General features: G+C 34.5%; 1 protein-coding gene across 5 annotated transcripts in view; it reads right to left on the bottom strand.

The window, feature by feature from the left end:
• RapGAP1 (Rap GTPase activating protein 1) overlaps nt 1-16622 on the bottom strand; it is a 738255-nt gene that overhangs the window by 11871 nt on the left and 709762 nt on the right. For all 5 annotated transcript variants that reach the window (XM_072520469.1, XM_072520468.1, XM_072520471.1 and 2 more), the window contains 2 exons: nt 7045-7466; nt 6536-6814 (listed from right to left, as the gene is read on the bottom strand). In XM_072520469.1, the coding sequence (XP_072376570.1) occupies nt 6536-6814; nt 7045-7466 (701 nt within the window). The remainder of the gene's footprint in view (nt 1-6535; nt 6815-7044; nt 7467-16622) is intronic.

Below are 16622 nucleotides of genomic sequence, written 5' to 3'. Positions count from 1 at the left end.
AACATTGTCATTAAGCAGCAAAAGAGCTGCAGCCTATTCTCTTGTAAGTTTCATGCTACATTGATCAGTAAACGCTCTACACTGTCGGCGCAGAAAACCAACGTTCACAATGGCCATATCCTACCCGCCGCTCGGAGTCAGACAGTTTTAGCCAGAGAATCCGAATCTGACAACCAGCTTTTACCAGCGTTCATCTTGGCCATATTCCCTGCTCATCGTGTCCAGCTTGTTAGTTCACGAGTTCTTCTCAGTTCCAGTTCTTCTTATGAGCAGGCTAACATTATTTATTTAGATACGATAAAACTCCATTTAAAAACGAAAATTGACCATTGCTAGATATAAAATTGTCAAAATACAGGCAAAAATAGTTCAATGATTAAATTCCTGTGTTTAGTACGCTTATGAAAAACCTTTAATAGAGGATATTATGGAATTTGCTGTGCAACGAGGATTTGCGTAAAACTTAATTTGAATATAGTATGTCAATAGAAGAATTAAAGACGTTAATAGACAAAACACAATTAAGGAGCGAGTAAACGATGAATTTACAAAACCCATTAAAGTATACAGTGGTACCAGACAAGAAGATTCGCTAGGCCCATTACTATTTAATATTATTGTGAATCATATAATAATGGAAGTGCATAAAGAAAAGGATATAAAATGGGGAATGCGGACGTACAAAAATTTTGTTAAATGGATACTAAACATAAAAAAAATGTTTTATTATAGTATATAGGCTTCCTACGCCTTACGACTATGTATTACATAGACTTTCAGATATAAAAATAGTGAACTACTTTTCGCAGGTTTCTGTATAAATATTCATTAGTATACTCCGCGTTTGAGGGCCTCGTCCTCGACTTTAATCTTGATTTTGGAATAAGCTTGTAAATAAAAAGAAATATCTGATGCACAAAACAAGCGAAGGTACAGCTTAGTATACCTACAATTTTCCTTGAGCTCGAAACACGCAAGCGAAGAGGTTTTCCCTGAAAATTTGTGACCTTATTTCCGCATTCGAAAAACATCGCATGCACACTATTGCATATACATCCACCCATTCGTCTCCGCAAATCCTATACCAACATGCTATAATGCATTTATCGATTTTGATTTTATTTCGAGAATGTTTTTTTCTTGTTTCCTTAGCCAAACGACCGACGTTTCGGTTTTCAACTCCGCCTTTATTGTGATGGAAACACGAATCTCGTGCCGTTAAGGCAATGAAAAGTTAAACCGTCGACTAAAATTGGAAATAGGACTGCTTCCAGGTCCGGAATAAAGAAAACAATTAATTACGTGCGTATAAAAACACAGACACGCAAGATGGTCATCATTGCTCTCTCTAAAAAATGACACAAATTAGCATTTCCTTTTTTTATATTAAAAGAACTTCCTAAAATAATTGGACATTACTACATAACGACTATACACATTTGATACAATATATAAGGATATTGAATAATACTCTACATGTTTTGGAGAAATATTTACAAATAATAACATTATTTAGATTATTTATATATTGATTATTATGGAGATTAAAGGGACAAGATTATTAAGAAGATTCTTGGAAGACATTATTTGTCTATTTTGAGGTTAGTTTATTTTTATTTTACTTTAGTTAACCGCATTAACTACTAAGGTTAATAACGGGATAACTTTATACCATATACATAGACTGACTGCTGCCATAAAATCACGTTTCCCGAGTACGACAGAGAAAACTGACACAAAGCAGTCCCTGCATATCTTTCTAATGGGCCAACGGCAGACAAGATGGCAGCCAACGCGGAGGAGGAATTCAGTCGCGATTTAAATTTACACTACCATTGAGCCATCCTACAGGTAAGAATAATAAAATTTGGGGTAGCTCGCATGCCTCTTTTTCGTCTAACCCGACTGAACCAGTGTGACATAAGAAATCTTAACAATTTGACTATTAACTCTACCTCTATAAGTTTACTTTTGTAACTAGTATTTTCTGTAACTGTAAATATATCTTTATATCTTGTCGTTATTTTATGCGTATTACCTATATTTTCTTTATCGAAGGATATATTCATCACCAGTGACTAACTGCATTATTTTAATTTGTCTTCTTTCAATATTAATTACTATGTGATCGCATCAAAACGTGTACCGACGCGACGTCTTGCGATTCCTAATCTCCATTTCTCTCTGTTTTTCTACATGCCATCTTTCAAGCCACTCTGTCATATCTCTTTGTCAACGCCTTCTTTCCAACTTTTCCGTGGTCTTCCTCATTTTGGTGGAATTCTTTAATTGGGCATTCTTTGTACATGTCCATAACGTATTAAGTGTTTGGTTCGTATTGCATTTGTGATGTCTTACCTCAATAATTTGTCTGATTTTTTTATTTGTCGTCTTGATTTTTCCGCTGCTTTTAAAGGCCATAGTGTCCCATCCTTTGTTATTTTCTTCCCCATCCCAGAATATTTATAAATAGATTAGTTTTTGATTATATGCTAATTTTTTTTCTATTAATTGTGTCAGTGTAAACAATTGGCCAATTGGTGATCGTCCCACTTTTGTCTATTGTCGGTATAAAAGATATTTTTCATTCTTCTGGGACCTCCGGTTTATCGATACAAATCTGAAAGAGATCTTTCAACAGAAAGTATAGCTTATTTGTTCTGTTTTTATTAGTTCTTCTACAATGTGGGGGAAAAGTAATCATCCGATGTTCGTTAGCTGTAATTTTTTTTAATGAAAACTTTTGGTTCTGCTTGTGAAATTTGTTTATTTAAACCATTAGAATTTAACTCGAGAAAATTATATCGGCAAAGTAATCGTCACTTTATGATGCCGCCAGAGTTGATGACCATACTGGCCCGTTTTATGGCATTTTCCATCACTCTTGCCAGAACTTTGGGCGACAGGTTCTCACACTTCTGGCAAATATTTTCCTTAAGGGCTTTAAGAGTCTAAGGCTTGTTGACGTAAACCCGTGACTTCAAAAACCCCCATAAAAATAAGTCGGTAATCATGGCTCTGTAGATTCTGTAGTTCTGTGGACGCCGTCCACAGTCGTCGTATTCGTTCCACAGTCGTTTGTATTCTGCAAATTGACATTTGGCGCACCCTATTTTTCAATAGGGTGATTACTTTTGCCCCTCCTGTTACTAGATTTCCTAGACCTGACGCTTAACCACAATAAAAACAGCCAAAATCGAATACATCGGTCACATGATGAGGAGCAGCAAAATATACGGATTGCAGAAACTAATTTTACAGCGAAAAGTAAAGGAAAAATGAGGTCCAGGAAGGCAAAGGATTTTCTGGCTGAAGAATCTATGTACGTGGTTTAACACAACAACCACAAATCTTTCAGAACAGCAGTTTGCAAAGTATAGATTGCAATGAAGGTTGCTACATCCGAAACGGATAGGCACTACAAGAAGAAGAAGACGCTTTCTCTTTCTTTAGTGATTTACAAAAGTCCTTTATTTCTTTAAGATTTATTGTGAGGTGTAGCCTCCTATGAATAATTTGGTCATTCAAGTTTTTAGTGGTTTCCACCATAAAAGAAGAATGTGATGAGCTGAAAATACAAAATCTACACAATATGTAAATCCTACAACACCCTCTCCGCATATAACGTCCAACCATCTGAAAAGGTTCAGAACGAAACAGGAGAAGTAAAAGGAGCTATCGCCCTCACAAAAGAACAGAAATTGACAATCAAGAATCTCAATATCAATATTAAAAATTTAGCAGAAGAAATAAGCGAATTAAACAGAAAAAAAAAGACTTTCAACAAGGAAACTCAAAAGCAGTACAAGACAACTTCAATCAAATGACTTTATTACACGATAAGTAAAAATTAGCAGACTAAATCCAATTTTATATAAGCACCCCCCAAAATCAACTCATTATACCCATTAAGACCGACGGCTCAACGTCTTACCAGCACACCAGTATCAACCGTCACGCATTTACTAGATACGTATGTACGTAGACAACAAAAAGCCAGATAATGCATACAAAACATGTCTATACCTAATATAATTTAAAAAAAGACAAAATAAACACACGTCAATCCTTGGAAACTATAGCTGTAAAGAAGACAAATAAGAAAAGTGTAAAAGTCTTGTGTGGAATAGGCTGACTCAAGTAAAGCTGCTATAAAATTCAAAAATACGGTTTAACTTTACCTATATAATTTAAATAACCTAATAGATATATACAGTTTAGTATATTCTCCAGAGTCTTAGAACATATTGCGTATAATATCTATAGTAGAAATATCTACAGTTGTTAATTGATTTAAAACCATTTTAATAAGCCCTCAGACCGGCTCTGTTTTCGGTGCATAGATTTAAATACGATCAGAAAGTCGACTGTCTGAGTAGGAAAGTAAAGAAGCAGAAAATTAGTCCATGAGTTATTTCGCCAAGTGGTAGTGAGCTTAATTTGCCTTTTAAATATACCTTTCGGTTCGTATGCGGAATACTGATTTTATCTTTCGTTTAAAAAATTGCATTTTTAAAAGAAACTGGGTCAATTGAATGGTACGGTATACATGTTTGGTTTTCGTGGTTTTCTGCTTTGCTGAACGATACATCTAAAGAGTTGCCGAACACATAGACGTAGGTAGAAAGTATTTAATTTGTTTTTATTTTCGGTGAAAAACTACCTTTGCATCTTCGTGTTCATTATGGCATGTGTTACGATCTAAATGTGATATTAAATTGCTATATTTTTAGTAATTCTGCTAAACATTTCATTCCTTTTTTTACCTTTTTATATTACCCGTTTCTTTTTTGTAGTTTACTACTCAAAAATTTGTCTGAATTCTAGGCAAGTCCTCCAGGAGATTTTTTGTTTTTGTCAGTTTTTGTCTTTGGACCAAAACCGTTTCATCTTTATATCCAGTACTTTGTAGGCATTTCTTTAATATCATGCTTAGTCCTGTTGTCTTTAGTCGGTTTCTCTCTTGTATCCATGGTTTAGTTTCTCTCTGATATACCATTTAGTACCGTTAGTTATTTTTCTTGTATTTTTCCTCACTAAAAGAGCTGATAGAAATTGGCTGTTGCTGTTACAGTATTTTCCTGGATACGTCTTGAGGTCTGTTATTAATAGCGTCATCTATATGTCAGACCAAGCACTTATTGTGTGATGTAAATAGATTACTACTTATTCTAAACGGTTAAGAAGGTCAGGTGCTTCTTGGACTTGGTTTACTTTCAATTCTTCATCTACGTCGTGGTCTCCTTCGAATGACGCCAGTCGGTTATAGTGTATCGGAATTATCGGAATCTTTCTCATTTGGTAGATGACATCGTTAATCTTCTCTCTAATAAGGTAGCAGCTCTCCCAGAGCTGCTGTAACTTGGGAGAACGAGCCTTTCGCTTCTTTGGTTTTAGTAGGCGTCCACTCGTCATTGACTACCGTTGTTCTTAGCACTGCTGTTTCCTTGGATTCTGTTTCCATGCGAACACTCTGCTGAGCATGGTCTTCTAGAGAGAGAATCAGCGTTCCTGTTCCTACGGCTCGAGGCTCAATGTTAAAATCGTATTCTTGGAGTCGTCCAATCCACCTGGCTAGCTGACCTTCTACTCATTTCACTACTGCTAGAAAATCTCTTCTCGTGACGCAACAATATCGCTCAAATTTTGAAAGCCCTCTAGTAAAATCTCCAAGGACTCATTCCTGTCATCTTCAAGAAACTCTCCTTCTGGAAGTGGATACCCTAATATTGGTGCTCTGATTAAATGCCTCTTTAAGTGCTTCCCTTTTATCTTTTCTTCAATAGACGAAATATCGGCATCAACTTTGTTTTCCAAAGAAGATATTTTATCGTCAAGAGAAGACATTTCAGAAGCAACGTTAGAGATTTCCAAAGGGATGTTAGCAGAAACTAATCTCTCTAATGTCCGTAGAAACTTTGGAAATATCAGAGCAAGCTTTGCTTTCCAGAGAAGAAATACCGCTAGAAACTTTATTTTCGAAAGAAACATGTCCGTAGAAACTTTGGCAATATCAGAAGAAACTCTCGAAATACCACGAGAAACTTTATTTTCTAACGATGTAATCGACGAAATCACAGCAGCATTCCTCTTCTCAAACACATACGTTTCTGGACAAAACCCTCATCTTGCAGGGCGTCCTTTAGCCATTGGACGAATTCATCCTTTTCCCCAAAATAATTTAATTTTCTATCTTCCAATTCACGTCGTAAATCTTTACTTTTAAATCAATAATTCTCGTAACCATTTTCACAGAATTTATTTAAATATCTCACTTCTGACACCAAATTTATAACATTTATTTACTTAACCGTACAAATTTATATTATCGACTGACTCTTAAATTGTAATCGCTGTTATTTATACTGTGTGCTTCAACGTTCCGGATTTCAATAGAAATTTCTCGATGCCGCTAGAGCGCCGTACCTGCAACTCGATCGTCGATCGTGTATATTCTATCTGTGGCGTAGCAATATCGTAACAATACTATATACTTTTTAGAGGCTGATAAATTTATAAAATTACTAAAACTTACCTAGTATTTGAGGAGTTGGGGTCAATAACTTGCACTACTATGAACGTATGCAAAAAATGCGACGCGATCATGTCAGGAGTGAAAGGTGTGTTATCTTCTTGGAAAACTATCGCCACAATATCATTGCCGATATGTCTTTTTCTTTGCAATTGCTGAGGGTCATTTTCGGTAAAAGGTAAAAGTGTTGAAACATGAAACATTATCTCTCTTTCTCTAAATACTTCATAAACAGCCGTGTCTCCCGTGTGACCGTTTTGGATGTCCAGACCACCTCGGTAACTGAAACCAAACAAATATTTAATATAAAAAATAACAACAAAAATGGTACAGTATAACAATCAAGGAAATAAACAAATAGACAAAAGAAGAAGAGGTTAGGAATGAGAGGGCCTGGAGTTGGGCATGGAGATAAACGGAAAGAGTAGTACAAAGTAAAATAGAGAATAGGAAAATATGAAATAGGAAAAGGACAAACGGAATGAAATTCTTTTACAAAAATGTAATCTTACCCTTTGTGATCTTTGAGCTGTATTCGTTGTCCCAACAACGACAAAAAATCGTCAAACGCCGGCGTGGTAACACTATTACAGAATAAGTCCTCCTCGTCAGTTTGGCCAAACTGCTGATATAGCACTCCGAACTTGAAATTCGTCACTAGAACGTGCTCGTCATAGTTGGCTATGAGTTGAGAGGCTTTGGGGTGAAGAACAGGTACGAAGTTTTCAACGTTCAATTGCTCGTTGAGAAGTTTAGCCATTTTGGCGGGCGAGGGACTGGAACCGAGACACGAAGATGGTACTATTTCATGCATGGTACCGGAACGCAACCTCAAGAGGATCCGGGTATGTTCCTGGTTGGCTACGTTTTCGGTTTTGATCGATAGAAGTACTGGGCCATGATTCTCGTCGTTTCCGATTAGAGAGGAGTGTTCCTGAAACAAAAATATCATATTTAACTTCATTGTCAAATAATCAATCAACTTTCGATTATATGAAGCTAGAATTTATAAAGTAGTAGGAGCCAGAAGAAAACAAGCAAAATGTAAGTAACTGAAATTAAAAACAGTTTGCTACAATTAAAACTACAGTTTATATACTCAGTACTAACAGTAAAATATTAGTTAATACTTTATTGCACTAACTTCACGCTGTTTTATGACAAGCAAAGCGATATGCCTTCCACAGGTGATTATAAGAGAAATAAAGCAAATAAATATGGAAGTCATCCGATTACGTGGCTTAAAACATTATAGAATATAATGGCTATCTAAACAATTACAAAATACGTTCCTTAAATAACGAAACTTGCACCAAAATCACAGTTTTTTTTCCATATTTTCCGCTCTTAGAATAGTCATCACACATATTTAATGAACCACCGCGTTCTTACTAGAATAGTGAAACAGTGTAAAGTACAACATCCATATCATTAAACTGACAGATATATAAATTACAGTATATGCTCATTGGGAGCGACTTCATTCAAATTTCAGATATTTGTGAAGTATATCATCACTCACTAATGAATAGATGGAGCTGTTAACCATTATTCCTCGATTCATTAATACAAACTGCGACAAAGGCATTGCTAGTAGTTATTTATATGTGATGAAGTTATGAAGCCTGTAATACGAGGATTGTGGTGATGTACGTAGACTAAATGTTTCCATTTCAGGTTAACGACTGAAATTCTTGTACCTCTTAAATAATATATTTTTCGCTAGTTTCTTTTATATTACTACATATATTGTAACTTTATTCTGAAGTTTTTTTCTTGTGACATTTGTTAATATTATTTATTATCTTGAATGATAATTGTGGTTAATTCTACTTAAAGATATTATTAAGTAGATTAGTGCAGTTAATCAACAATTCTGACAATAACCACTTGTTATCGTTATCGTAATTTAGAAGTAGTATATTATCACAAAATATTTTCAAGCACCAAGTGAAGGTAATAGACATATCGAAAAAGGAATGTTGTGTTAAGCCTGACAGTCGGTCTGATTTGTCACATTAGATGTTTTACCTTACTGACAAAAAGGTGCTCTGACACCTAAGTACATTTAAGCACACTGTTAATCTTTGTAAACATTTATTGTTTTGGATTTTGAAGCGAAGCTTTTATACTAGCGTTGTATTAATTTTTCTCTATAGTAAAATGCAGATCGTCACGACACGAAAAATCAGATCGTCACGACACAAAATAGCTGGAAGATTTAATATACTCGAAAAAGGAAAGTTCGGTATACAACATGTAAACATTTCATTTAATTAGCTACACGAAATACATAGTTGGAAGAGTCCATTTATTCGATGAGGAGAGTCCGTTATAAAACATGTCAATATTTCATTTTGTAAAAGACATATTTATATAGTATTAATTCCTTGTAATTTTGAAAATGTCGAATGAACAATATTTATCACCTGTGAAAGATAAATACAGTAGTGATGATAGTGCTAGAAAAGACATACACGAAATACATAGTTGGAAGAGTCCATTTATTCGATGAGGAGAGTCCGTTATAAAACATGTCAATATTTCATTTTGTAAAAGACATATTTATATAGTATTAATTCCTTGTAATTTTGAAAATGTCGAATGAACAATATTTATCACCTGTGAAAGATAAATACAGTAGTGATGATAGTGCTAGAAAAGACGTGGTGAATCTATAAATGATTCAAATAAATAGAAGTCTAAAATGTAAGCATCTTTGAACATTTTCAACAATTTTAATGAAAAAATGAACCAGGGTGTCTGGGGTAAGTCTTTTTTAGGAGGCGGTGGCAGTCAGCTTGAGTACTTTTAACTTGCTAGCGAACCAGCCGTTCCACCCTACTGCAGTATACACTGGGAACAATTACAAATACTTGCCCATTATCCTGATATGCTTAACTAGTGAACGCAGTTAGGAATAAGGTCCTGGCCTCGTACGTTGAACAGATAACCGAACCTACTCCCCTACCATGCATCTTCACGGAACGGCACGTCCTGCTTGGGGCTAGACGCATTGAGTTCCGGCAGAGATTATGGGTAATAAGAGCAGAGTGGTCCCACGTGAGGTCGTCTCCGATACTAACAGCGCTAACCGATGACCATTACGTCTTGTGGTCTCGTCTAGTTTCTAGCAGCTCCTTACCAACTACCTACACCTCAAAGACGGCCACGTTACTGTATTTTTCATTAAAGTAAGACAGATCGCGTCTTGCGTGCGTTTCTGCGGTCTCGACACCTCAGTCGACGGCTCACCATCTCTTATTCCATGCCATTAGTCGCTCTTACGACAGACAGGAACCAGGACCCTAGCATTTTTTTCTTTTTCTGAGGGTGGAAATTTTCTGAAAACCGTACCAGGTTAATCCATCTCTAGGGGTGGCTGGCGTGTGTTGAATTCAGGGTAGAGGAGTACATCCGAGCCCATTTCCCCTAGAAGATCCTCCTTAACGACTACTCGGGTGTAATTGTGTTCACTATTCCATCCCTCCTTACATCTTCGCGATCATCTCTCTCACAGTCACAGGGTTCATACCTATTTCTCTATAAATTCTGTTTCTCTCCACTGTCCATCTATTACAATCCATCATTGTGTGAGTAATAGTGTCGCAGTATTCACAGTAGACATTTGTCTATATCTGTCTTTCTGAACTTATGAAGATACGCCCTAAAACACATGTGTTCTCTGAGCACTTACGTAGGAAGTAAGCCAGTCGCCTGTATCCACAGTCCACCCAGTCCCTCAGGCGCGGGATCAACATCTTAGTCCACTGGGCAACATATTCCGTGCTGTTCCACTCTTCCTGCCATCTTTCCATTAATCTTTCCCTTTCTTCTTTTCTTATGGCTGTAATTAAATGCTTTCTTTTCTCATAGATATGTCTTCTTTCTACTGCTAACACATGTGGAGGAACGCAACCCGTGATAGTCCACCGCCTTGTAAACAATGTAGGTGCAACTAGACCGCCGCTAGATAGCCTAAGAAGACTGAGGTCGAAATGTCACAAGAAAAATTGACTTTTCAGCCTCAACCACTACAGATTTTGATTCAGAACTTCAAGAACTTCAACATCGACACCTTTTTATAAATTTTAAGACATCACAACATAGCCAAAATTGAATTAATTAATTTGAATAAGTTGGAGTTTACCAACGATTAAACTTTAGTCTTGTTTGTGCAAAATCTTTGAGGCACGATTTTATCTATATTTCAATAGCATTGAAAACAGTGAATGTAGACATTCTGTATACTTCAAGCACTACTGATATTAGGTGGTACACGATGTCAATATCCAGCGTATAGAATCCGACCTGTTAGTAATGAATCATTAATACATATTTACAGGAAACGCCAGTGTTTGTGGAAGTGTATATACCTCTAGAGATTTTTACATGATGAACAACATCAAACATTAAAGGAAAAAGAAGACTAGTAATCGAAATAATTTCGAAAGTAGATAAAGAAGAGTTTGCGATAAAAAAATATAAAGCGTGAATTACATCCGCAAGACTTCACAAAAGTAACAAGTATTTTTATTATTGTAAGATGAAAAAAAATATATATATATTTTTAATACAATATAACGAATCTATTGAACAGAAAATTCAAAGGAATATTAAATTTGAAGTATCTTTATTTTAGAAACAACACGAGTCAGAAATTCTAGTTTTGAGTTATTAAAAAAACTATTTCTGTGGTGAAACGTGAAATCAACTCTAAACGTAACGATCATTTTTTAAGAAAATGTAAATTTAAACACACTAGTAAACACATCATTCGTCACTATTGTGATCAGCCACAAGCTACTGTACAATTTCTTGATCTCACTGTTCATTGAATGGGAACGATTATCCTGTTTAAAGTTTGTTCAATGAGTGTTTTGAGAAGGGTTTTTCAAAAATAAATTATAAACAGGAGTTAACAAGAAATGTACGCCTCTATTAAAAATTTAATTTAAAATAGATTTTTGGTAAATCTTAAGAGACTCACACGTGGTATACATGGTTATACCCAAACACTAAGGAAGTCAATTTTTTATTTTAGTTGAACTTTTATTCTTAAAAATGCCACCAATTGGACATAGCAACTTGAGTAATAGAATACGCAATGCTGAAAAAATATATACGATCACGTCAAACTGACAAGCAACGCGAAGCTTAAAACGAACAGAATCGATGGAATCGAAATCAACAATTTAAAAACAACAATGTAAAAAAGTTGTATTGCGTCCAAGTTGCAAAGGCATTGAAATATAAAGCCTATGTATTGTGTTGCGTCAGTAGCCAAGTTCAATTTTGATGTTATATACTATTTTCGGTAAACGCGCCAGATTCTATTCATTTTTTAAATAATATAGCTAAGACAGGGGCGGCTTGTCGGAGTAGGCAAGGTAGCCGCCGCCTAACCTCTTCAAATGTACAATAATAAATTATTTATTATTATAAATTACTTATTTCAAAATTGTGATTTATAAATTTTGATATAATACCTATTTAAAATAAAAGAGCTATTTTTTTATATTCTCTCCGAAGTAATAATATTTTGCGTTCCTAGTAGCAGTTGAGAGGCGCCTCAAATTTTCGCCTTAAAAGAGAATAAAACGTCTATCCATCTCTCTGTCTTACGCTTACCCAGGAGCAACACGGTTTCACGGCTAGTCAGTGATTTTATCGTTTTTATAGGCGATGAATTCGATCGCCCCCGGCGGGCTTCGGGCTATGAATATTTTTTAACGATTAATCTGCAGTTTGATTGAAACGCTTTTTTTAAGGCACCAAAATCAAGAAAGATCAGAAATTATTGCAATGGGCATTCCTTTGCCAAATTTCCAAATTTTATCCACAGATAAGAAGGATAATCGACCATTTTCGAGATCGTTTAAAACAATATGGTATGATGCGGTAGTAATTTTAGAGATTCACTTTTTTGTTGGCCTTATCTACCGCTTTCAAATGTGAAGCAACATGTTTGGGTGAGTAAGGGATATTCAGAATTAAAAAATTTATCAGCTAGTGTCAAAAAAAAATAAATCTTCGAAAGAACATTATTTTAATAATTGTTTAGGTTTAAAAGGGTTAGAAAAAAATAAGCAAACAATTGACAGTGCTTTAGCTGGACTTTAATGAAGAAGTTCATTAAAAAAAAAATAGAATTTTAATTTCATATTTAAATTGATGTTACGATTATTTTAGCAAAACAAGAACTTACATTTTGCGGTCGGGATGAGAGCCATAATTCTTCAAATATGGGTAATTTTAAAGAAATTTTTAATTTTGCAGTTAATCGCAATCAGGAAATCCAGGATCATAGTAAAAAACAGAAATGGTGTTCACGGGTTTGTCAAAAAAAAATACAAAACGATTTAATAGATTGTCTTGCTGATTATGTATATAAAAAATGAAATTTCAAGAAAAATTATTGAAGAAAAATTTTTTTCTATACTAGAGGACGATATTACTGATATAACCGAAAAATCAAAGTGTATTTTAACAATCCGTTTTGTTAACAAAATTGGTCAGATAACAGAAAGAGGTTTTTTGATATTAGCGAAAATAGATCTGCAGATGCTCTATATAGTTTAATTACAAACGTTCTTGAGTGATATGATTACAAAAATAAATTGATTGCTCATTACACGATGGTGCAAGTGTAATGGCCGGCTCTTTAAACGGCTTATAATGAAGGTATATGTGTCGCGCCTACCCGCGTACTGAGGTCACGAGCCGCCACTGAGCTAAGACAGGAGGTCTGTGGGTTCAGCTAGTCAGAAATGAACGTATACCGATTCGGCAAATTTTCAACTACCGTATACGTTATTCAGTATGTGGAACAAAGATAACACTTAATTGTTTGAATACGAGTGAGACACAGTCCACGCACTTGGAGTAGCGAGTCTAATTTTTAAACAGTGTTGCGAAATTTCTGTAAGATAACTCCTTCTAAAACATTAGTCGGATACATGAGTGTAACATAATGTTTAAATCCACTACAGTTCATTGTAGAATGAAAATTAATATTGCCCCAACAAACCTTACATGAAGTAATCATGTAAGTATTATTTTTTAAACGATTATATCATTACTTCATTAATTAACAAAGAATACTGAATTGAGAAATTGAGATGCGACAACAGCGTGAGCTAAATAAATATCGCACTTCAGTAGACAGACAAATAGTATAAACTATTTGCCCCCTCTACGACTTCCCCTCAAAAGAATAGGCGGTCCTTATCTGTACAGCAGGTTTAAGGTCAATAAGGTAAGGTCTATTTCTTTGATTTTTAGCTGTCGTGGTAAAAGGTTGAAAACAAATAATTAACATGCCAAGCGTATACAGTAGTAGAGCCCCGATAAGTTAAATTCCAAGGGAAAAACCAAATATTTTAAGTTATGCAGGTTTTAAGTTATCAAGGGTCTATGTTGTGATGGATTAATATAGGTCAGAAGTTCATTAAAATATAGGCATTTATTATACACTACATTCATTTATTATATTCGTTACAAAAAGTTAAAGCAATAATTAAAGGTATAGTCTACTAAAAAAAGTCTGAGATTTTCTTTTGATTTAAACAATTCATAGATTCTAAATCGATTTGATTTTAAATAACATAGAGAAGAAAATACGTTATCTTTTATGTTTCTACACTGCTCTATAAATGATCGTACAGTCGTTATAGCACTCTTGCTTCGTTGATTGATATGCTCTTAGATGAAGTTTGTGGGTCGTCATTAAATTCATCGTCTTTATAACTTTAAATACAGTGCATGTTGTTATTCCATTATTCAGGATCATTATTATCTTCCTCTTCAAAATGATTTCTTGAGGTTCTGAAGAAAAACCACAGGTTCTAAAGCAGTTTTTCACTGTGAGGAGTGTTACGTTTTGCCATGTTTTGTTCATTATCCTCATTACTTGAAGAACATTGATAGAAGAAATCGTATTTTGCTCCATATCAGCTATCATTCTTCTAACAACTTCTTTTCTGTATAATGTTTTAAAATTTTTAATGATACTCTGATCCAAAGGTTGAAGTTGTGATGTTGTGTTTGGTGGAAGAAATTGTACTTTGATTGCCTTTAATGGTGGTATGCCTCCGTGTGCTGTTCAGTTGTCAATGAACAGAACAATTTTTCTATTTCAAGTTGCCCTTTGCTAATCTATTATTCAGCCATTTTTTAAAAAGTTCTGCTGTCATCCATGCTTTTTTATTGGCTTCATAATCCATGGGTAGTGATTTTAAACCTGCAAAACACCGAGGTTTTTTTGACTTACCTATATAATTAAAGGTTTGAGTTTTTCTGTGCCCTTAGAATTTGCACAAAGCAGAATCGTAAGTCGTTCCTTGCTGTGTTTTTCTCCATGACATTTTTTATTTTTGAATGTTAATGTTTTTTCGGGAAGACATTTAAAAAACAGCCAATTTCATCAGCATTAAAAACATCATTGGGATCATAATTATTCACTAAATTATGCAAGTCAGATTTCCATTCTTGGCAGACTGATTTGCTTACGCTCGTACTTTCGCCGCACGTTTTTTTAAGGCTAAATCATTCGTTTATTGAAATTCTCTAACCAGCCATTGCTGGCTTTAAAATTATCAATTTTTAGTGAATTAGCGAACTCTATAGCCTTTTCTTTCAGTATGGGTCCACTGATACTGATGTTTTTGTTTCGATTTTGTTTTAACCACGTAAACAAACACTGTTCCAAATTAGGGAATTCGGCAATTTTTGTCTCCTGATTCTTGTTTTTTCAATAGTTCGGTTTCTTTTTTTATGATGATTGATAATGTACTCTCGTGTATTCCAAACAGAGCCGCAACTTCTTTTCTTTTGAATCCATTTTTCACTGCTTCTATAGCTTTTAATTTATCAGCATATGTTAGCGTTGTTAATTTTCTTTTTGAACTCATTTTAAGCAAGGTATCACACAGTACCTAAATCGATGTTTCTAGAACAGTGATCAAAACTTATGATACAGTAAGCTGTTCAGCTGTCATTGGTAAACAATTTTATGTTATAGGGATTGTGAAAACATTTCTTTAAGTTACTGAGGGCCAATATTGATATTATTTATTTAAGTTATCGAGATTGTGTATTTTAAGTTGTAGAGGTTTTGGGCTCCGATGGGAAGGGAACATATAATTTTTTGAAGTTATAGAGGTTTTTAATTTATTGAGGTTTGACCTATCGAGGTTCTACTGTATTTTCAAAAAGAAAAGATTCAAATGGTGAAATGGTATTATGGGAACCATTCTATTGTAGAAATAATAAAGTTATTTATTGCTGCTTTTTAAAAACAATAACTTTTTAAAAAATGTTTTCCGATGAATCTTCATTCACAATCCATAAACGTCATAATCCATCTGTCGTCCGCTATTGGTCTAGGGAAAAGAAACATTTGAGTATTGCTGTGAAAACACAATTCCCAAAGAAATTAAATGTGTGGACTGGCATTTATAACGATAATATAATTGGTCCATTTTTTATTACGGGAAATCTGAATGGGCGAAAGTATCTAGATTTATTACGCAATCAGATTATTCCAGCTGTTCGAAACCTTGCGGTCAACTTCGATGATGTTTGGTTTCAACAGGATGGTTGCCCAGCACATAATGCAATCGAAGTTACAAATTATTTGGAACAAACATTTCCTGGACGAATAATTTCTACACGAGGAACAATAAAATGGCCCCCTAGATCACCAGATTTAGCACCTTTGGTATTTTATTTCTTAGGAATGCTAAAATCAAAATTATATCGGCATGATTTCGAACGAGCCACCAATTTAGCAGAATTGTAAGAAAAAATTGTTCAACTTTGTAGTCGAGTACAACCAAATCAGCTAAATGCAATGAGACTTGCTTTAATTGATAGATTCGGATTTTGTTTAGCTTAAAATGGTGGTTTGTTTGAACATTTAATTGGTTAGAGATTTTTTAAAAATGCCTTTAATTTTAATTATTTAGAATAATTTTTTTGATTGGTTTTTTTCTTATAAAAATAATATTTATATTTAGTTAATGTTTGTTAAGTTAATTATTGTTTTATTTCCTAGCTACCAGAGCTAAAAATCTACAAAAATATTACA

This window comes from Diabrotica undecimpunctata, chromosome 1 (genome assembly GCF_040954645.1).
Source record: "Diabrotica undecimpunctata isolate CICGRU chromosome 1, icDiaUnde3, whole genome shotgun sequence".
Classification (NCBI taxonomy): Eukaryota; Metazoa; Arthropoda; class Insecta; order Coleoptera; family Chrysomelidae; genus Diabrotica; species Diabrotica undecimpunctata.
The sequence above is the reverse complement of the archived record's forward strand: the minus strand, read 5'-3'. Positions and strand labels throughout refer to the sequence as shown.